Source organism: Mchenga conophoros, linkage group LG10, assembly GCF_057382185.1.
Source record: "Mchenga conophoros isolate Kocher_MC1m ecotype Shallow Benthic linkage group LG10, M_conophoros_male_GT1.1, whole genome shotgun sequence".
Classification (NCBI taxonomy): domain Eukaryota; kingdom Metazoa; phylum Chordata; class Actinopteri; order Cichliformes; family Cichlidae; genus Mchenga; species Mchenga conophoros.
In genome coordinates, this window is record NC_140535.1 from 14,505,673 (window position 1) to 14,526,472 (window position 20,800).

The window sequence follows — 20,800 nt, forward strand, 5'->3', positions numbered from 1 at the left end:
AGGCACACGGCAGCTGTTCAGACACTGTCTGGTTTGCCTGAGAAGAGGACTTGTTAATTAGTGAAAGCAGACCAGCTGCAGTGCTGGAAGATCTTCAAGGTACCCCTCAAGCTTCTTGTCAGCGAACACTAATCCAAAGGAAAGCAGTATGTATAAAACTATAAAAAGACTCCTTACACACAGCATATCTTTCTTATAAATTATATTTTAGGTGGTATAAAAACAATGGATAAAGTTCTAGTAACAGTCTGCAGACAACAGTTTCAGAAAATATTTGGCACTTTCTTATGAAAAATGTGCCAAGTTTTTACACACGTTACATGCACCATCAGCATAGTCTATTAAAACATTGTTTTTATGGTAAATATTGTTCCCTTATAGAGATGTCTAACAAGTTTGGAATCAGTTTGTGATACCATCAAAATAATGCTGAATTTAAAGGGCAGAAAAGGCTGTATTGTATTGCACTGTGTGGAACAATTAGACTGTATAGTGGTAACAAAATACTTGAGATGCACTGATAATCCTTACTTCAAAGTGGGAAGACAAGGTAAAATAATAATAATAATTTAAAAAAAAAAAAAAAAAAGTGGAAAACTGACCACCATGTATCACTTATGTCATCCACTGATTCAGAGCACAGGAGCTGTAAGGCATCCCAGCAAGCACTGGGTGGTAGAAACAACAGCCCATTACATGTTTAAATGTGTGGATGTACTATAACATTTTGGTATACTCATACTCATGGACATTTCTGTAATGTATCAAAAGATGTATGGATCACTTTTTTAACACTCATTAACGGAGAAATCGTAAAAAAATGTTCTGCATTTTAAACTGATGATGAAAGCAAGGATCAGACATGGATGTTGGCGTGCTGATAGATAGATAAATGATCTACCTGCAAACCCAGTGACGAAATGCCTTTCTGCATCATGGACTGAATATAAAAGGACTCAACTCTGCCCACACTATTAAACAAGCCTTTGAAAGATCAACATTTACCAGGCAATGCCAAATTTTACACACATGTATCAGTTTGTTTGGGCTTAAAAAAGGGGGGGGAAAAGCTGGCAACACACAGACAGTCATATTTTAAGTTAATTTATAAAAACATAAGAAATTAGTCCACAAAAAGGTAGTCCAATGACCTTCATATTGATGGCTGTAGTTTCCAGAAGTCTGAGCTTCCAGAGGGAGTTTTAGTCTCTGATGTTAGTGCATACTCTGCTAAACCCGAAGCTCAGGTCCAAATCAGGATTTCTTCCTCAGTTTTATGCAGATGATGAAATCAGACAATCCTGTGCAGCAGGTCAATGTCCTGTATCCAAGTCTCTCATGTACTCCTGCAGTGCCTGCAGCCTTGCATCAATCTCTGATAGCTCTGTACCTGTATCTACAGAGCTTTCTGGGGTTTGGGACAACAAATGACAAATTAGACTTTAAAAAACCAAAAATGCATGTAAACTGATGGGGACAAAAAAAAAAAAAAGTTACAAGTACAAGTTACCTTTGTCTTTGACTCTGAGTGTCGGTGTGCTGCATAATGGCTTCCTGGACAGAAGGCCTCCCCTGGACTAGAGACAGATAAATTGCACTGTAAATGTTAAGGCCTGTAATATTCTGTACTTAGTGGCTACAAAACCATTAAAAACTATAACTCTCAGTGATTTAATTCCACTAACATCTACTACCTACACTGCTTTCATACCCAAAAAAGGCTGGTATCAGCCCTTTTCAAATACATACAGGAGAGGACAACAAATAAATAACAGGAAAGTCATTACTCACCACATTGGGTCCATTGTAAGTCTGTTTTCTTCCTCTGAAAACATGAAAGAAAAAAAACAAAAAAACAACCCAGACATTAAAATAGCCAGCTACACCCACAGGGCCTTCACAAATCCATCCAAAGTACTATCACCTGTACAGAGTTTTGGTCATTTCATCCATGTCCACTAACGAGCTTTCAGAGGAGTTCCTGCTCCCTCGCCGCTCCATAGATAAACTCCTGCCTCTGCTGCCTGACCGGGTCAGCTGAGGATAGGCTTCTCTGGAACGTGAACGGCCTCTCTCGGGGAGCACGGGTGATGCCAGCATGTCCCTTCGCACCTTCCTTTGTCTGACACAGAAAAACATGCTTGAGCAGCTACTACACGGAGTACTGGCGTATACTCACAAAGTGAGGAAACCAACTTTTTGATTTCTGCCTCCTTCTGTCTGCGCTGCCTGTCCTGGATATATGCTGTTGGATCAAAGCGTGGAACCCGTGACCCTGCAAAAACAGAAGTGCTTATCAAGTACAAATCTTTATCAGTGCGATTAATTACTGAGAATTCATTCACAGAAACAACATCAGGAGCAGAGGTAGTACCTGTGGGGGAAGGTGATGGCCTGGGTATGTGAGCACGCGGTCCCGAGGAGTCTGCACGTCTTCCTCTTTCTACCAACCTCTGTCCTCTATCCTCTGTACGTTCTCTAGATCCCGAGCGAGCCCTGATTGTCCCGTACCCAGACCTTCTCTCCCGAGAAAGTGAGCGATAAATTTCTCCATCTACCCGTGAGCTGATACGACCCGACACAGGAGTCACTCTGCTGCATACACAAGAAAAACAGCACGAGTGTTCAGTGGGTGACTGATTTGGGTTTTGAAATTTTAAGCGTGTAAGCGAATGTATGAAAGAGAGAAAGTAAAGATATAGTACACGCTTAGATTGTCTAACCCTCTCCGTAGTAACGCCAGTTCATTGGTGAGGCTCTTGACACGAACACGGAGAGCACACTCTGATGCTCTCAGCTCCTCTAACTGGAATGGAAAAAGGAAAAAGTTAAAACCTACTGATTTATTTTAAAAAGGGGGCGTTACACAGGTTAAAAAAAACAAAGAAGCATCACCTGCTCCACTAGCAGTCGCTGCTCCTGACATCTCTTGCTCATCGAGCGCTGACTTTTGGCCCTTTCCTTGACAAGTTGCTCCTCCAGCGTCCTCACCACATCTCTCATTCTCCAGTCCTCTCGTCCAGACGTGGGATCATTTCCACTCAACTGCAGTCGCTCCAGAACCTTCGCCATGCTCTCCTTTTCCTCTTTAACCAGAGCCAGCCTTGAAAACAGCAGGAGACATTTAAAAAAGAGAAGAAGAAAACTTCCAGCATCTGCTAATATTGGTAACACTGGTAGAGATTAAACCTACTCTGCTCGTAGCCGCTGTATTTCTAGATCTGCAGATTTGTTAACTCCGTGAGAGGTGAGAGCACTGAGCTCAGCCCTGAGCGCTCTGATTTCCTTCTGCAGGACAGCTGGGTCAGGCTTTCCCACATAGGGCAGAGGTAGAGGGTAGTGAATTCTACACATGGACAGAAAATCAGAACATCAGCACAGCTTCTACTACAGACGCAGAGGGCATAAAGCAGCAAAGCTGTGAGCAAACCTGTCAAACTCCACTGTGTATATGAGAATGAGATATCTTTTGGCGGTGAGAGCAGATGGCTGCTGATGGCTGCGAGGACGACTGACCACCCCTGCTTTTCTGTTTCGCAGTAGCTCCAGGTCAGCATAGGTCAGGAGGTCAAGCGTAACAGAGTCACTCGTCTGCAAAGAAGCATCTCTTTCAACAATCAGAATAATAAAACATGCCATTATCACCTTAGGGAACAGTCTTATGATCGTAGGCTCCTGATTTTATATTTACCCCCCCAATTTACAGCAATTTAATGGCAAAAAAATATCAGCCATCTCTTCTAATGATCATGGATCTAATTTTCTAATAATGCATCTTCAGATATATCAGAAAGCATGTTTTTCTGTCTTGCTTTAACATTTACAGTGTGCGTGTATACCTTGCTTTCATGACAATTTAGTTGCAGCAGACTTAAAAATGTGCCAAAAATTCAGTTTGTCTCTCCTAATTTCCTCCAGGCTCCTTCTTTTCCCCCCTGCTACTACACGTTAATTAAAAGGAAAAAGGGAGTAGGACATCCTGGGATAACTGGGCATTTTTCGCTTAAGTGGAGACAATGAACACAACCGAGTCTCTTCTTCGGCTCACACAGCCTCAGGGAAATCTGTCTCCTTATATTCATCTATTAACTGTGTTTACATTCGTTCTGCCTCTAATCCCCCCCCCCCCACACACACACACACACACACACCTTTCTCACTGCAGATTCCAGCATGCTACAGAAAATAGGAAACTGCTTGAAGTTTCCAGTTTTGCGAGTGAGGTCTTCAATATCTAAATAAATGAAAAAGCAGTTAAAGTTAAACAGCATGAATGACTGGCTATAGTGATATGTAAACTGAGATGTATATGCCACTTACATGCTGGATCAAACTCCCCCGTCCACTGATCCGCTGTCATTGAATCAGAAATTTCGACAATGAGCAAACCCTTGTCCACCTCCATCTTCACGGAAAACTCCACCCCCCGAAATACAATATCCTCCATCAGCTCAGAGCCTCCCTCCATTGCTCTGGCTCTAAATCGGAGAAACAAATTATTCCAATCGATTAGAAGCAACTGAATCAACCAACTCCTTTCCTGTTAAAACAGAGACAGATGTATGCGTACATCTGACACCTGAGCCAAAATATAAAGCATAATCGTAATCTGAGCTGACCCACGCTTCTTCACACACAGCAGAGCCTTTAAGATCATGTTGAGCGACTGATAAATCTCAACACTGTATTGTTCGAAGGATAACAGGGAAAATCTGCAAGGAGACATGCATACTCAACAATAAAATGGGAATTAAATGATGTGTTGTGAAAAATATATTGTATCATTCCATGTATCTCACAAAAATATCCCAACATTTTGGGAATGTTTGCAATTCTCGGTCTTATTACAGTGACATTAAGATTTTTTTCAGCATCACAGCCAGAATCAGAATTTTTATTGTCATTAAACAAAAAATAAAAAAGGTACGCAGTCCCATTCAGTAGAAAGTGAGCAATATATCTAATTAAATAGTTTTCATATGTACAAAGACTAATAACACAATTTCGAATAAATAAAACAATATAAATATATTAGTGTGTATAAAAACATGTGTGCTTGTAGCATTATTGATTGCACAGGGTTGATATTTTTACAGGTTAGTGAAACAAGGCATACCCTCCTTAAGAACCTAATTTTAAAAGCATAAAATATTATTCACAACATATGCATTTCTTATCTTCAAATAGATATCTTCAATAACCATTTCTCTCTCTTGTTTTTTCTGCTCCTCTCGCACAGCCTGTTATTACACAAGTAAGCCGCAAGGGGCGGCAGCGGACATAGTTCATTTTAAAAGGTGTCAACATTGTTACAGTAAAAGTTCTGATTGATGGCTTCAGTCAAACAGCATGGGACTTGAGGGATTTGACGATGATCTTAAGCCACTGTTTAATAAAGTACGTCATTAACTGCGTCTCTTTTGTGGCGTTAAAACGCTGAAAGATTTCGCGCTCGACTTCACTTTCTCCGGTACTGCTAATAAGATATGTGCAACATTTTATCACATCGCATGGGGAAAAAAGATTTAGTTCGAGTGAAACAACGTTAAATTTAAGCACGGTTTCGTTGGAAGAGATAATTGCATTGTTCTAAACTACGGTGCAACATTTCCTCCGACTTCTCCGTCAGCTAGCGAGAGTCAACTGACTCTTTGGTCAACTGACCAGCGCTAGCTAGGGTTATCTAGCACGGACACTATGGTTAGTTAACACAAGTATTATTTTAGTGGATTCACAGAGCGCTAACTCTGTGCATCAACCACACAGCGTTATTAGATGTGCAATCAAACAAATGAACGTTACCTCTGCGTGCAGTGATGCTCTTTAGGGTGGTAAGCTGTCAAAACATTGCTACCTTTAGTAAAAACATGGTGGTGACCTATCTAATTGAAGTGACTATAACTGCTAGTCGACTAAATGACCGTCACCCCAAGCCCCAAACTGTTCATAAGCCGCAGGGCACCGTGGAGACCGGAGCGGTTCAACAACCGGGAACCGTTAAATTCTTCTTCTTTATCTCTCTCTGCCTCTGCCGCTGCCGCCTCTTCCTCTGTCTCGATTAGATGAAGGCTCGATGCCTCGCAGGCGTGTGGGCGCCCTCCACAGGTACCGATTAGACATTGCTCTTACAACCACACGAAATGGAATACGGTGAATGTTCACGGTGCACGAAAATGTCAGATAGGCTAATCAAGTAACGATGCAGCAGTGTAACGGCGACAATGTAACAGTAATAATAACGAGTAATGATAATATTAGCTTTATTAAAATTTGCTAAAAGCATCCAATACAATATAAAGTAATGTGAAAAAATATGAGCCCTCATTTCTTCATATTTTGCTGGAAAATGGGAAATAGGTGCAACAAGATTCCCACAATGTTTCAGTAATTCTGAGGTTTGGTCTCTGGGGAGGCCAATCCATGACTGATACTGCATTGCGTGTTGTGTGCATTGTGTGTTTTTCTATCCAGGTATGCTTTTGCTGGATTGTTAGCATGTTTGGGATCATTGTCATGCTGAAAAAACAAGCAAAAAACTGTTTCTTGTCTACATTATGATAATATAATTCTATAATATATTGTATTAGAATGATGTAGTATTATTATTAGTATAATAGTAAAATCACTTATTAGTAGAATAAAATTAATGTTTTACTGAAAAGTTTTAGTTCTTGTGTGACATGTTTCTCTTATCTAGATAAGTAATTCCAAACAGTGCTGCTAGACTATATTTATATTGTGCAATGATCAGACAGTACCAAGGATCTCCTCGTGTTTCTGAAGCTGCTACCAGTTTTTTTTTTTAAATTAATACATCATTTTGTCACCTCAGTGTTTCAAGAAAGGAAAACAACCGTGTTGACATTGTCTCAAGTGTGTGTTTACTTTCCACTGGTTGGTTAAGTGGTTAATATTAGTTGTCAGAAACAAGTGCCTCCCCCTAAACGTTTGGACAACCTGACCTCTGCTTGCCTTCACTCAATCTGGGTGAGGAACTGTTACCATGGAGACAGTGTTCACCCATAAGTTGAGTGATTGAGTCTGAAGTGTGAGGTGCTCGCTGTCTGTCTGAAAGGACATAAAACACACACACTGGGATCAGCGCAGTGTGGCGTGGATTGTATGCGTACTAAAGGATGGCTGAAGATGTTTAGTCCTTCCAAGAAGAACTAAACTCAGAGAACTTTTGGGAACTTGTTATGACTTAGATGAAACATCAGCAAGTGGTCAGGCTGAATGAGTTTACATGAATGGAAATTTAAAGTAGTGTAAACACTATGCTACACTAAATAAGTCACTACTGTTTGCTGCACATACCATATTTTGTTAATAGTTTGATGATGGCCTCAGCTTCATAATGGCATGCAGTGTAAATCCAGCATTACACATTATCCCCACCTGCACTGCAGAGCCAAACACAAATGCAGTTTTCTCCAGCCTCAGCCAGAGATGTCTGACATTTCTGTCTTGAGCTGACCTGCTCACTATTTCAGGAAACACATGCCTCTACCAATTACAAGCTAAAAATATGGACATCCCCTCTGGGTTGATCAGTTTAAAAGTGACATTGTATCACTAAAATGGTACAAAGTATATGAAAAGTGGATATATTCTTTCTGCTTTGATATTGTCATTATTAATAGTTGATAATGAGCATTTACAAAGATTCAGAAACATCAGTTGTAACATTATAATAGCCACTAATATAATGTTTTATACATCAGTTATTAACTGTTTGTTAAATTTTCAAAATATTTATCCCATTAATTTAATTTAATTGTTTATTTGGTAATGATGGTGTGACAGATTGGTGACCTGTCCAAAGTGTATCCTGCCTCTCGTACAGTGACAGCTGGGTTAGGTTTCAGCACCCATGTGACCTTGAACTGGAGAAGCAGAAGCAAATAGATGGATGGTAATAATGGTTAATATGAAGCATTAATGGAATGAATAATGCTTCATATTAACCATTATAGCTTATCTCATACTGATATCAGCAATTTAAGGTTTTGACAAATTCACACTAAGCCCTTAGTGACATTATGTGCGACTGTTTCATTAACTCCGGATAACAGATTAAGATTGACAGTTATGGTCAGTACAGAGAAGGATGGCCCTTAAGATCCAGCAAGATAGCTTTAGCTGCATTTTTAGCACTTTTTTTTTAAAGTTCAATATTTTTATTGACATTTATTTATTTTGATTGGCTACATGCTGGAAAATGTTCCCACTGTACTACTGACTTGGTTGTGTGTAAACCTGTAAAGTAAATCTGGATGGTGTGCCAGTGCCAGCCAAACTTGCGCATTACATTACTATAACATTAAATCCTGCTGGCAGTTGGACGTCTTTGATTCCTCTCCTAGACTCCTCCCCTGGCATCTTAGTCCCTCCCATTAGTGGTAAGAGTGGAGGAGGAGAGGTAGTGCCTTTACGTTTCAAGTGGGTGGGGGGTCAGCTTCACTCTGCTGAGGTAGCGACATGAAGAGAGAGGAGTCAACACAACAAGCAGTTAGAAAGATGAGACATCCTCAGTTTGATGTGTGTGTCACGATCGCGTCATGAATTTAACCAGCTGCATTTTCAGATCTGATTTATGAGGTACAACAGTGTTAGACTTTAAAAAAAAAAAGAATTATTATTATTATTAACCTTTATTTAACCAGGAAAAGTCCCATTGAGATTAAAAACCTCTTTTTCAAGGGAGTCCTGGCCAAGAGGCGACAACATGTTAAAATTACAAAGTTACATACATATTATAAGTAACAGTTACATTAATTAGTCATAATCACAACAAGAGTAAAACACACACAGACAGTGAAGGTCAGAATGTTTGATCACATAATAAATCATCTAAAATACCCGAATGAATGTGTGCATACAAAAGACTAGCTGATTGAAGACCCCATCTGCCCTCCACAGTTTGTAAATTTCAGCTGTATACAGTGTTCCTTCTATATGTTTCAGGTAAAAATACTAATGCAAAAGATACATCTGTGCATCCTCAATGATAGCCTCTCTAGCAGGCCTGCTGTCCCGATGGACAGAGACCAGAGGAGGTTTATTATAGTTTAGGAATTGGAAATCTACTTCAACAAGGTTTACTGAAATACATTCATGGGCCCAAGGCAGGAGGAGAGAGGACAGAGACAAGAAAAGCCAAGAGAGAACACAGTCAACCTTACCCCAGCTGAAAATCACTGTGTTAGCAGGGTCACTGTTTCTGTAGATGATTATTTGTTGCATTGTTGTCAGCACTATGTTTCGTTTTTCACTTCTATCTTTTTAAAGCTAAGCAAGTAGTTAGTATTTTATGCACTTTTAAGTATTTCACATCAATAAAAAATGATCAAGTTTCCACAAATGTGATCTTTTACGTCTTGTTTGCTTGTGAAAGCTGATTGCCTTAAATCTTGCTTTTTATCGTTTGAAACACCAGCATCAAGAGAAATTGTTGGTTTGCTGCTTTGCTGCTTTTCTGCGTGACAAGGCAGATGGACTGTCTGTTTTCCACACCTGCCTGCTGCTGACATTCAGCCATTAGTCGGCAGGCGCGGGGAACCCCATGCCCTTACCTGCAGCACCAGACAAGATTAAAGGAACGAACAGACAGAGGAACCGATAGCCATGCTCAACAAATCCTCCCACACAGTCTGCAGCGATAACAAAAAAGCACTCTAAGTGGGTGTGGAAATGGCACCTGAGCACTGGCAACAAGAAAGCAGTGGAAACTAAAATTTGCCCACTTTGATTAATTCAGCAGAACTTGCAAGCTTCTAATCCTGTTACTACAATGTTTTTTTTAACCTCTTAAGCCCCAACGCCCCCTGATGCAGGGGCAAAAGGCCAGAGATCAGTTAGGCTTGGGGCTTAAGAGGTTAATGTTAGTTTTACTTTATCAGAAGAAATTCTTGTCCCATGCTTTGATGAAAGGAAATGACCACACGATCAGTTATTTGATGCAAACGTGAGGTTTTTTTTAATGTTAAACTGGTGTTTGATGACAGAAAAGAAAAAAAAGCACTTTTACAAATGAAGAGTTGACTGCACCAATCAGGGTGTGCTCGGAGGAGGAGGCGGTGAGAAGAGGGATGATGATGTGAGTGTTTGACAGATGAAACATCAGACAGTGTCTCTGCACACACACACACACACACACACACACACACACACACACACACACACACACACACACACAGATACAAAATCAGGAGGCTTCCTTTGGCTGGTCATTGTTCAGAACATCCATGGAATGAGCACACGCAGATCTGCAGCGCTTAAGTGAACGGTGCTGCCAGCGAGACCAGGTACTGTGGTTTTTATTTACTTTAAACATTCAGTATTTTATGTTATGTGGATTATAAGACATAAACTGCTACTTACAAGAAGTGTTTTCTGACAATTTGTCATGTTAAAGGAACCTATTAAACTTAAGATTTTGCAACCGCATCTGACTAATCTGCATCTGCATTGTTATTTTTTTGCTCATTTTATTACAGATATTTCGTCTGATGTGAAATTTTTTCAACAAAACGATCAACCTGTCCTCAAAAACTTCTTCAGAAAGCTTGCCTGTGAGATGTTAGAGCCAAATGTATGCATGCGTGTTTAAACCAGAAGTTTCATTCTGCTAGTGCATGTATATTTGTGCCTGTTGATGCATGTAACACGCACGGTGAGTCTGTGACTTGGCAGCGCCGGCAGAGGCGGTGCATGTTGTATCAGTGGTGTCTCTGTGCCGCCGCTGCTGCTGCTGTGCTCATGGCTAAGAGGAGGGCTGCAGGTAGCTGCTGCTGCTGCCCCAGAGCGCCCATGAAAGAGGACAATGCTCGTTTTTGCCTGCTGGCCGGACTCATCCTGCTCTATTTATTGTGCGGAGCTGCCATCTTCTCAGCCTTGGAACACCCATTTGAGCTCCGTGCACGCCTCCTGTGGAAACAGCAGCTGGACAACTTCACCAGGAGATACAGGGTCAACCTGGGCGCCCTGCACACTCTGCTGAGGCAGTATGAGGAGGCAAACGGAGCTGGCATCAGGGTGGACGCATTAAGGCCACGCTGGGACTTTTCTGGAGCTTTCTACTTTGTGGGCACAGTGGTCTCCACTATTGGTAAGTCTCCACTTAACTTTTTTTCCAGATTTTTCTTCAGTTTTGGAATGTTGCTCACGGCTGTGATCATTTATTTAACCTTGTATTTTGTGTTTTCTCTCTAAGGTTTTGGCATGACCACACCAGCAACCATAGCAGGAAAAATATTCCTAATCTTCTATGGTCTCATTGGCTGTGCTGCCACTATCCTCTTTTTTAACCTCTTCCTGGAGAGGATCATCACCATGTTAGCTTACATCATGCGCTGGTGTCATGAGCGTCGGCTGAGGTGTGCTGGAGTTGGGGTGGTGTCGAGCAGGGAGGAGTCATCTGGTGAAGAGGACAGTCTGGAAGGATGGAAGCCATCCGTCTATTACGTGATGCTGATCTTAGGGATAGCATCTGTTGTGATTGCTTGCAGTGCCTCCACTCTGTACAGCTCCATGGAGAACTGGAGCTACGTGGACTCTCTTTACTTTTGCTTCGTGGCCTTCAGCACCATTGGCTTCGGGGACCTGGTGAGCAGCCAGAGGCAGCAGTACGAATCTCAGGAGGCCTACCGGTTTGGAAACTGCCTTTTCATCTTAATGGGGGTTTGTTGCATCTACTCACTTTTCAACGTCATTTCTATCGTCATCAAGCAGACTCTCAACTGGATCCTGGGAAAGCTGGTCTGCTCAGGGAAGCATCAGCTCTGTTCCTGCTCCACCCCTGGCTGCTGGTGGCTCTGCTGCCCCTGTCTCCACAACAAAAATCACAAACAGAGGCGTCAACTGCGTCAACTGGCACACTTTAGGCCAAAACGCATCAAACGCAACGCCGTGCAGCCCATCTCATCCCACCACCGCTACACAGACGGCTCGGTTGAGACTGTGTGCGACAGCGAGACGGATGCGGGCGCGTTGGCTGAAGTACAAGTGGGGCGTCGTTTGTCAGGGGAGATGATCTCAGTGAATGAGTTCATGGTGTCCAACAAGGTGTCTCTGGCACTGCTGCAGAAACAGCTGAGTGAAACAGCTCACCAGGGCCCGCGGCAGAGCTACAGCCATCAGAATGGTTTCTCTGGTGGTGTGGGAGCACTGGGGATTATGAATAATCGCTTACAGGAAACCAGTGTGGATAGATAGCATCAATTGTTCTTTGGGTTCTCTATATTTAAGCCTTACATTTCCTTAGGATTGTTTTTTTATTATGAGTAATTTGTTCTGTATTAAAAAATATCCAAGAATAGAATATTCTGAAAAGCAGACTGTAGACAGCAAATAATTGTTCATACGCTGTTTGGTGAGGTGAAAGAGGAAGTTAAAGGACAAATATGTGTTAAAGACTTCAGCATCATTTGAAGAGGGGTTTGATGTCCTGAAGTGACTGACTCACAGAAACGCAATCAGATGAGAGAAGCTTTGAAGGAGCACTTAAAGAGGACTGCTGATTTAAGGACACTGCACATGTCCCCCTCCCTGAGCTCCTCAGAAGACAACGTTGTACATAAGGTGGTTAGTGAACGTAGAAACCAAAATATCTCCTCTTAGATAACTAGCTGCATATATAAAACAGTTCAAATATGATTTGTATTTAAACAGAGCTTCTCAAACAAACTGCAGGAGCTCAGAAGCACCAAGAAAGACATTTTTCAATTGGACGTCATTGAAATTCAGAGTAATCATGAAAGAGATCCAGGGTTTTCAATTGAGATCTAATGAAACATGACTCTTAGAGGACGTCCTTATGTCAACGAGGGCTTTGCAGATAGTCACAGGATCACGTCAGCAGAGCAGAGAGAAAGATTTAGGTAACTAGATGAAATCCTTTACTATGCAACAAAAGCCGTTTGTAATTCATTCATTTATAAGGAGGGTTTTTGTGAGTAGATGATGAGTGTGAGGTTAAAAACTTCCATAGAAATCATAATCACCCATTTTCGGCAGTCGCCGCTCATACTTTGTCTTCACTGTGTTCAAAATGAATTATTTAAGAAACGAGCACAGCAAGTCATCAGACAAATATTCTTTATTTAGATTTAAAACAATAGTGACACTTAATGTAATTTCCTTAATGTAACACAGAAAATGACTCGCTGACGTAATGTTACAATGCAGTAAGCAGTAAAATAACTCATCCAGAAACTGACCCGCTCTGGTGCTGTTTGTTTTGTCAGCTGTAAAAAAGGGGAATAAGGCATCAGTTCATGGAGAAAATCCCATTTCATGTAAACTTTACCTTTGAATGTGTTTAGAAATAATATATGTTTAGAAAGAATTGCAAATTGTGTACATGCTGAACGCATTCATGTAAATTTAGACAGTAATCACAGCGGGATGCATTTTAGGGGGGAGACTTTTAGTTCCATTTGTAAGGTATTTCAAATTTGACATATTTTGTTCTTGTTTTTGAAAATGTAAAACACTTTGTCAAAAACGTTTTTAGATCCCGTGACATGAATTGTGAGTAGTCAGATATCTAATGAGTTTATTTGCCTTTCACTCACAGCAACGAGGGAAAAAGATTGTGCGCATCCCCACGAGCTGTCTCATGAACTACTAGCATTTCCTGTCACAACAAATGGACACATGTTAGCTGCATGCTAGGTTTTATTTAATGGTGACAATGTTTCCTGAAGAGGAAAGGTAAACCTGTTCATTCTTTAATACGCACACACACATGCACACACACATATGTACAGTCTTAAATCATAATTTTCAAAATGCAACCCTGCATGTACTAATCTTTCTTATTTTATCCAATGAAAACGAACTATGCCACAGTTGGTTGTTATTCAGTTCAATTTGTCATCTGCACTTTCTGTTTATTGAGGTTGAGGTTTGGTTGCTGGGTCAGTGTCTCTGAGTCATTTTTACAAAATATCTTTCTTGTATAAATATAAAGTATCAGGCTTTACTAGATCTGTTTTTGCATTTTTTTTGTCATGACAAGATGGTGCTGCTAACAAACACCATTGTCTTGTTGTGAAACTGCACACATGAAAAAAAAAAAACAGGTTTAATATTCACATTTATTACAGTCCCTTTCCTTTGAGGAACTTTGGAGACAAAATCTAAATCCCTTGGCCTTCTCAAGAGCCTCCCAGACCCTGAACAGACAGACAGATAAAGTAACAAAGAGTGAGCTCACTGTGTAATAACAATGTCTTTTTACTTGTATTGTTAGGTCCATTAGTTGTTTTTTTGCCTTTCTACATCATGACAGTGGATATTTACATCAACCAATCAAGATATAATTACAGTGCAGCCTTTCAGCTTTAATTCAAGGGGTTTATCAAAAAAGTTTGCATTGACTGTGCAGACATGGTTTTACCATAAATGTGCATATGAGGATTGTTTTTATGACTCAGGTAAAAATCCTTTGCTTGGTTGTAGACAGAGAGGCCCCTGACACCAATAAATGCTCTTTCCTCCCTTGAGATGCTCTTCCAAACCTTTACTGCAGTTGCCTTCACTTGCAGCTTGACTGTGGGTCTTTCTGCCATCACTATTGTCTTCAGTCACTTTAGTAAAAGCATGCTCTGTCCCAGTGAGATCAGTTGACTGAATTGGCCATTGAAAAATATTCCTTTTCTGTGCTTTAGGAAACTCTTGGGTTGCCTTTGCACAATGCTTTAGGTCCTTATCTTTTTGCACTGTGAAGTGCTGCCTGATCAGATTTGCAGCATTTGGCTGAACCTGAGCTGAGAGTACAGCTTTGTACTCTCACAGTTCATCCCGCTGCTTCTATCAGCAGTTACATCATCAATAAACACTAATAACCCAGTTCCACTGGCAGCCTTACAGGCCCATGCCATAACACATTTCTTTTTTTTACAGAACCGTGTTTTTTGGGCAAAGTCTAATCCTGCATTCTTGTTTTTGACTGTAACCAGTGGTTTGCACATTATTGTAAATCCTGTTGTAAAGCCTCTTTAATTAAAGCTGAAGAAACATTACAATCATATCTCTACTATTTGATTTAAAATCCACTGCGTTGGTGCAGAGAGGAAAAACTATCAAAAAAAAAGTCTCATTGTCCAAAAACGTATGGACCTAATTGTAACTGTCACTCACATTTGGTATCATGGGCTTGTGCGCATCACGTTGTTGATAGTAAGCAGAGATAATGCAGTTCCTCCTGTAACACACAGAAGTAACACAATGTAATCACTATTGCATCCAGCAGAACGTGGTTTACATGCACAAATGCACATAGATGCTCATTTGTGTCTTACTTGCTCTGTATGCCTCCACCTGGTGGTAATCCAGGGATGACAGTGGATGCAAGAACTGTGAGGACGGACAGCAGCTCAGGCTCTTCCCCTCTGGCACACAGCTCATCATAAATCTCTGATTAAAAAGAAAGATGCATTTTTAGAGAGTTTCCTTCTAATATACACTGGACACTTTAGATTTAGGCAAAAGTCTGTAAAGAGCAGAGTTTTTAGGACTATTTTCAGCTGTGGATCAATACACATCAGGATTTCTAATGAGTATTTACCACACTAGGGTAAATGTGGGACTTACTCAGAATAAATGATAGTGCCCGTGTTCACAAGTAAATAGGTTCATGGCAAGAATCACAGATTTGGTGTTTTGCTTTTGTTTTTTACCCAAGACACGTGATGTCAGAAATCATTTAAATAATTATCTTGGAAAAACAACATTGATTAACAAATCGTTCAAACTTTTTTTTTTGCAAACCATTGAAACACCAAAGAGAATTGAAACATTACACCATGGCAAAAACAGACTCCAGGTTGCTAATATGAAGGTTGTCACTGTCCTTTGCAAAGCATCTTTACCCACACACCTGCCACCTTGGACTCTAGCAGGTCCTCCAGCTCAGCCTCCTGGTGTAATGCCTCTGTTGACAGCTGGGGGGCTCCAGGGAAGCACAGCAAGATGATGCTGATGTTGTCCAAGCTGCCCTGTGGAACAAAACGGCATCAGCAGAGGTGAGTAATGATGGCTGACCTTACAAATGTCAACTCACGAAACATCCCACTTGAGCAGTTTTACAAATAGATCTTTTTTTTTTTTCACATCAGCGTTTGCACTCCAATGTCACACAGACTCAGGGGAGCTGCAAAATGGAAATGGAGTGCGGAAGAAGGCATGACATTTTGAGGTCATTGTGCACATCCAAGCTGAAGCGTGATATGAGGACCCAACAGAGTGCACATGTGGCTCAAGTTTATCTTAATGTGTTTCTGTGCTTGTAATCTGCCAAGTAATTTTAATCCAATATCTACTTTCTTTCGTTACATTCCTGTAACATTCTGTAAAATCTCTGAGCGAGAGTGTCGGTAATTAGGCCTCATGGGAACCCTGAATAATGCGATGTAACCTGTTCCGACACCCCTGCAGTCTATTTTAAGGCTGTCTGATAGTCTGTTGTACCATGAACAGCAGCGGCAGTCTCAGTGAGACTAAACCAAAGCTTAAGCTGAGGTCAGTCTTGCTTTTTAAATTTTTAACTTTTGCCATTTCAGCCAAAGATCCTGTTCATTTTAAATTGTAGGCTGTAAATGGATTGATACGTATGGCAGAACTTGCTGAAAAGGATCAGGAAAAGCCACATTTAACCACACAGGACTGGCATGACATTTTAAACTAAGAAGAAAACAAGACATTTAACAAAAGGCGCACGTCTTGTATGTGCCTCTGCTCGGGCCTCAGTTGTCATCTCACTCTGCAGCTCCCCTCAGCTCCATGAGAAAGTGACCCTGAGAGCTTACATTAGCACACTCTAAGAAGAACATTACTTATCTATGGATTTAAAAAAAAACTTTTATATTCTAAGCTTCCATATATGGATGTGTTTATTGACTTTGGAGCACCTTTCACAAATATGCTGCATGTGCTATAGAATTAGTGAGGAAGTTCACTTAGTCTGCTTCTGTTTTATCTCGTGTTTTTTCCTAAAACTCAGTGGGTTCTCAGGACCAACATGGGCCAAACTTTAATGGTGACTTCGTGCTTATTTTTGATTTAAAACAGTTTTACCTCAAGATAAGTTTTTAGTTGCAGAGATGAACATTTATGTAGTAGGAAAATATTTCCACGTGTGACTCTGCACCCTTTACAACCTCAGAACTTTTAAAGGGTTATCTTTAAAAGAGGAAGCAGAGCCCATTACCTTATATCAAAATGAATATCCAGTCCATTATGTCTTTGTTTAAAAACACAGTCAGTCTTGTAGTAGATTACTTTACTTGATTAGAAGCCATAAAATTCAAAGCTGATTAAAAATTATGTAACTCAGCTTGAAACTGAAATTGTGTTTTTAATCAGTTGAAAGGATTTGTTATTCAGACTACTGAACAGCAACACAAGTGCATGCAGTAAGTATGTGTAACAGTGCTGACCTTATAGAGGCAGAGGTCAATGACCTGAGTGCAGACGTCCCTCAGGTCGGTGCAGACACGCAGCCGGTTGTGGATGAAGGCGCACAGCTCCTCGTTGCTGATGGTGTCCCACACGCCATCACAGGCGAGCACCAGGAATTCATCTGCCGGCGAGCGCTCCACCACACACACTTCTGGCTCAGGTGAAACCATCTGCTGGCTCGGGGTCCGGTTCTCTGCCCCCTTGTAGCCGAAGTCTCCCAGAGCGCGTGACACTGCCAAGGAGCCGTTGATCCGTTGGAGGGACACGGAGCCACCCGCGCTCTCAATACGTTCTTTCTCCAGAGGGCTGTAAGGTTTGTGGTCCTCAGTGGAGAAGCAGACCTGCCCAGACCGGCACAGCATGGCCCTTGAGTCACCGCAGTTGGCAAAGTAGATGTAATATGGCGAAATGAGAGTGGCCACCACAGTGGTGCCGCCCCTCTCCCAGCCCTCTCGACGGGCCACAGAGTGCAGGTGCTTGTCTGTCTGGAGGAAGCCCTCTTCGATGGCCCCTTTCACTTTTGGCGGGTCATCTTCTGGTCCTATTCCATCTGTGAGCACAAACAGTATTTTCTGAACCCAGCAGCTATAGCAGTCATCATATTGATGACTAATAACAAAGGAAAATCACCAGCCTGTTTAAAATTCTGAATATCTCATAAAATAATATCCTTATAAGATAACACCCACACACACACCCACACACACACACACACACACACACACACACACACACACACACACACACACACACACTGTCAGGTGTCACTGAACAGATCTCTCACCCGTAGCCAGGATGTGACCCAGAAGGTGTTGGGAGCAGTACTGAGCCACCGTGCTGCCTGCATGGCCATCGAACACTGCAAAGAAGCTCCAGTCAGCTAGCTCTCCACCCAGCTGTGGCACACAGTTGTGGAAGTCCTCCATGTTGGCCCTCCAGCCCTGCATACTTCCTAGGGCATAGGTGAGGCCCCAGCGGGCGCAGCCCTCCTCTGTGAGCTTGTCCAGGACTGGCCGGTCTAGGTAGGGGCTGGGGATGACCTCCTCCTTCTCCCCCTCCCCTTGCTGCTCTCCTTCTGCTGTTCCTCCACGGCCCCCTTTGAAGAAAGAGCTGACCCTCTTTTCTGTTTCTTTCACCAGCTGGCGCACAAACGCAGGCATCTCTACACTGCCCTTCCTGGCTGTCCTCATGGCTTTTATGCACAGGTGTTGTGAAGGGAATCTTGTCTTGTCCCTGCCCCGGTGTTGCTGGCCGGGATGGAGGGCTGAGCTATAGGCCTGATGTGGGGCCTGTGCAGTGTCTGCGTAGCCCTGCTGCTCCAGGGCTCAGAGCATGGCTGCCTGAGCTGATGGATGTTGTGTGTGCTGGCTGCTTACCCCCCTCTTGCTGCTCATCTCTTTCTTCTCCTCTCCCTCTCTGGAGACCTCACTGATCAGCGCTTTCACCTCCGATCATCCTTCCGCTCCTGCTTGTTTGGCCTCTTCTCTGTGCTGCTGAGATTTCACCTTCTCCCTCGCTTTTTCATAGCTCTTCCCTCTTTCACCAGCTTCTCCCTTGCCTTGTTATTTTCCCTGCCCGTGCTGTGATTGGCTGGCTATTTGTGCGCACCAATCATTGCCTGGCTTGCTTTGCCACTGTCATGTTTGCGCTCACTCTCACTCACCATCCTCCTGTCTGCAGCTCTCTGCCCCTCCCACATCTTTCCTAATCTCAACCTTTGATCGGTCGGGATTATAGGCTTGTGGATTACAGTACTGTCGGACACGCAGCACAAAGTGTGAGATGGTTTGAAGAAGACACACAGAGGTTGGAGGTTGATCCTGTTAAACTGATCGTATATTGTCCTTATCTTTTTGTTTATTAAACACAATAATAGTACATACACTTCAAACCACAGGTGTTTTTTCCTGAAATCAAAGCTGCGTTCATTCTTTAGGCGGGAGATAGACTGTATTTTTTTGCAATATCTGCTCAGTAATGAAATGTTTATTTTATTACTTATTTTTTCTGATGTTATTTAGAAACTGAAACTGTTTAAACTTTTAAAATTCCTGCGTTTTATAATCACAGAGGCAGAAATATGCGTGTCTTCGCCATTTAAACTGCAATTTTTATTTTCATGATTAATCACCATAACAGGACTTACAGCTGTTTTTGTTTGGCCCCGTTCCCCAAACAACAGCTTACATCTGTGCAGTGAACATCAGTGACATCACCACTGTGTAATTCTCCACATTACTCTGACTTGGGTACAGATATTAGTAAAGCTGCAATCAGACAAGAAGGGAGGATTTTTTTTTAACACCTAATAAGTCATGATGGTGTAAAAACCACTTGTCAAAGTGATACACGCCATAAAAATAAACATCTTAGTTTGTTTTGTCACCACCTGCCAAGAGGAGGCAGAATAGATGTGTTAGATGTTCCTCGGCTTGATCAACAGTTTTTATCTCTCCATCCTTTTTTTCACGCTAATGTCAGATTTTCACTGCAGAGATCTCGTTTTCATGAACAACATTGCCATTGTGCTTGCACTCATAGGGGATCGTCGGATCATTAGGGTTTTCGCTTTGATGCTGTTGGGTCTTTACTTTACAGTATAAAGCACCTTGAGGTGACTGCTGTTGTGGTTTGGAGTTATATTATATAAATAAATCTGAATTGAATGTATGATCAGTGTAGAATCACCAGTTAATCTAACATACATGCCCTTATTCTGCTTACATGGCTCTCTAGAGTAACTGTCGAGAGCCATACAAGCACAGGAAGAACATCCTAATGCAACTCAGAAGGGTCCAGCAAGAATCCTTTTGATATGAAGCCACAGTGCTAGGATAGGACACGTCAGTATAGCCCTCTACAACCATAAATGTAGAAGAGCATACAAAAAAAAGTACATACTTTTATTTTCATATGTGTATTAGACACTATTAATTAGCAATATATCAGTTGTTGAATAACAGTTATATAACACCCTTAATTCGTACTAAATACCGTACAGCAAACACATCATGGCTTTTTAAAATACAAATGTTAGTACAGCTCCCTTTTATAGTATACATCTGAGCCTGTGCTTTTCTAACATGGATTTCCTCTTTTATAAGGTTGTTCTTATGTTATCTTTAGAGCTTTAAAGGTGTGAGTGAAAGTGTTAAATATACAGATGGCGAGGCGAGTTTGGCTCCGTGTTTTGGTCTGACACACAGAAGGTGTCATGAGGGATATTTGTGCAGAGTGAATAATAAATCTATAGAGAAACTCATCTTTCTTGCTTATCTGTAAAACGTGGCAAGTGACTGCAGTGACTGTATGTATTCAGCTTGATGTCAGTGCT

General features: G+C 41.6%; 3 protein-coding genes across 6 annotated transcripts; 1 reads left to right on the plus strand and 2 right to left on the minus strand.

Moving 5' to 3' along the window:
- Window positions 1–185: 185 nt before the first annotated feature.
- On the minus strand, window positions 186–6,043 carry ccdc61 (coiled-coil domain containing 61). 3 transcript variants are annotated; one of them, XM_085288627.1, is made up of 13 exons: window positions 5,803–6,043; window positions 4,321–4,478; window positions 4,152–4,234; window positions 3,431–3,591; window positions 3,194–3,346; window positions 2,896–3,103; window positions 2,724–2,806; window positions 2,375–2,592; window positions 2,197–2,275; window positions 1,925–2,122; window positions 1,792–1,825; window positions 1,511–1,577; window positions 186–1,408 (listed from the first exon to the last, which is right to left on the minus strand). In XM_085288627.1, exons 2-13 carry the CDS (start codon window positions 4,466–4,468, stop codon window positions 1,314–1,316), a joined length of 1,527 nt encoding a protein of 508 aa, XP_085144753.1. In that variant the 5' UTR covers window positions 4,469–4,478; window positions 5,803–6,043; the 3' UTR covers window positions 186–1,313. The 3 variants fall into 3 exon arrangements, with proteins under 3 accessions (XP_085144753.1, XP_085144751.1, XP_085144752.1); XM_085288625.1 differs by having other exon boundaries at window positions 2,375–2,595; window positions 2,706–2,806; XM_085288626.1 differs by having other exon boundaries at window positions 2,375–2,595; window positions 5,803–6,042.
- A 4,718-nt stretch (window positions 6,044–10,761) lies between these two features.
- On the plus strand, window positions 10,762–12,216 carry kcnk12l (potassium channel, subfamily K, member 12 like). Its single transcript, XM_085287925.1, has 2 exons — window positions 10,762–11,110; window positions 11,216–12,216. Exons 1-2 carry the CDS (start codon window positions 10,762–10,764, stop codon window positions 12,214–12,216), a joined length of 1,350 nt encoding a protein of 449 aa, XP_085144051.1.
- An 865-nt stretch (window positions 12,217–13,081) lies between these two features.
- On the minus strand, window positions 13,082–19,042 carry ppm1nb (protein phosphatase, Mg2+/Mn2+ dependent, 1Nb (putative)). Of its 2 annotated transcripts, XM_085288630.1 has the most exons (6): window positions 18,251–19,042; window positions 17,445–18,016; window positions 15,887–16,004; window positions 15,309–15,423; window positions 15,148–15,211; window positions 13,082–14,180 (listed from the first exon to the last, which is right to left on the minus strand). In XM_085288630.1, the coding sequence occupies exons 1-6, from the start codon at window positions 18,654–18,656 to the stop codon at window positions 14,163–14,165; spliced, it is 1,293 nt and encodes a 430-aa protein (XP_085144756.1). In that variant the 5' UTR covers window positions 18,657–19,042; the 3' UTR covers window positions 13,082–14,162. The 2 variants fall into 2 exon arrangements, with proteins under 2 accessions (XP_085144756.1, XP_085144754.1); XM_085288628.1 differs by having other exon boundaries at window positions 13,082–15,211.
- Window positions 19,043–20,800: the final 1,758 nt, after the last annotated feature.

Bases quoted from the DNA above. Each gene is read 5' to 3' on its own strand.
- kcnk12l (XM_085287925.1), top strand. From the start codon at position 10,762: ATGGCTAAGAGGAGGGCTGCAGGTAGCTGCTGCTGCTGCCCCAGAGCG. The intron at 11,111-11,215 runs GTAAGTCTCCAC...TTTCTCTCTAAG, and splicing joins CACAGTGGTCTCCACTATTG to GTTTTGGCATGACCACACCA.
- ccdc61 (XM_085288625.1), bottom strand. From the start codon at position 4,468: ATGGAGGGAGGCTCTGAGCTGATGGAGGATATTGTATTTCGGGGGGTG. The intron at 3,592-4,151 runs GTGTGTGTGTGT...GCTTCTTTGCAG, and splicing joins TGGAATCTGCAGTGAGAAAG to ACGAGTGACTCTGTTACGCT. The intron at 3,347-3,430 runs GTTTGCTCACAG...GTCCATGTGTAG, and splicing joins TACACAGTGGAGTTTGACAG to AATTCACTACCCTCTACCTC.
- ppm1nb (XM_085288628.1), bottom strand. From the start codon at position 18,656: ATGAGGACAGCCAGGAAGGGCAGTGTAGAGATGCCTGCGTTTGTGCGC. The intron at 15,424-15,886 runs GTGTGTGGGTAA...CTTTTTAATCAG, and splicing joins GCTAGAGTCCAAGGTGGCAG to AGATTTATGATGAGCTGTGT. The intron at 15,212-15,308 runs GTAAGACACAAA...TGTGTGTTACAG, and splicing joins GGTGGAGGCATACAGAGCAA to GAGGAACTGCATTATCTCTG.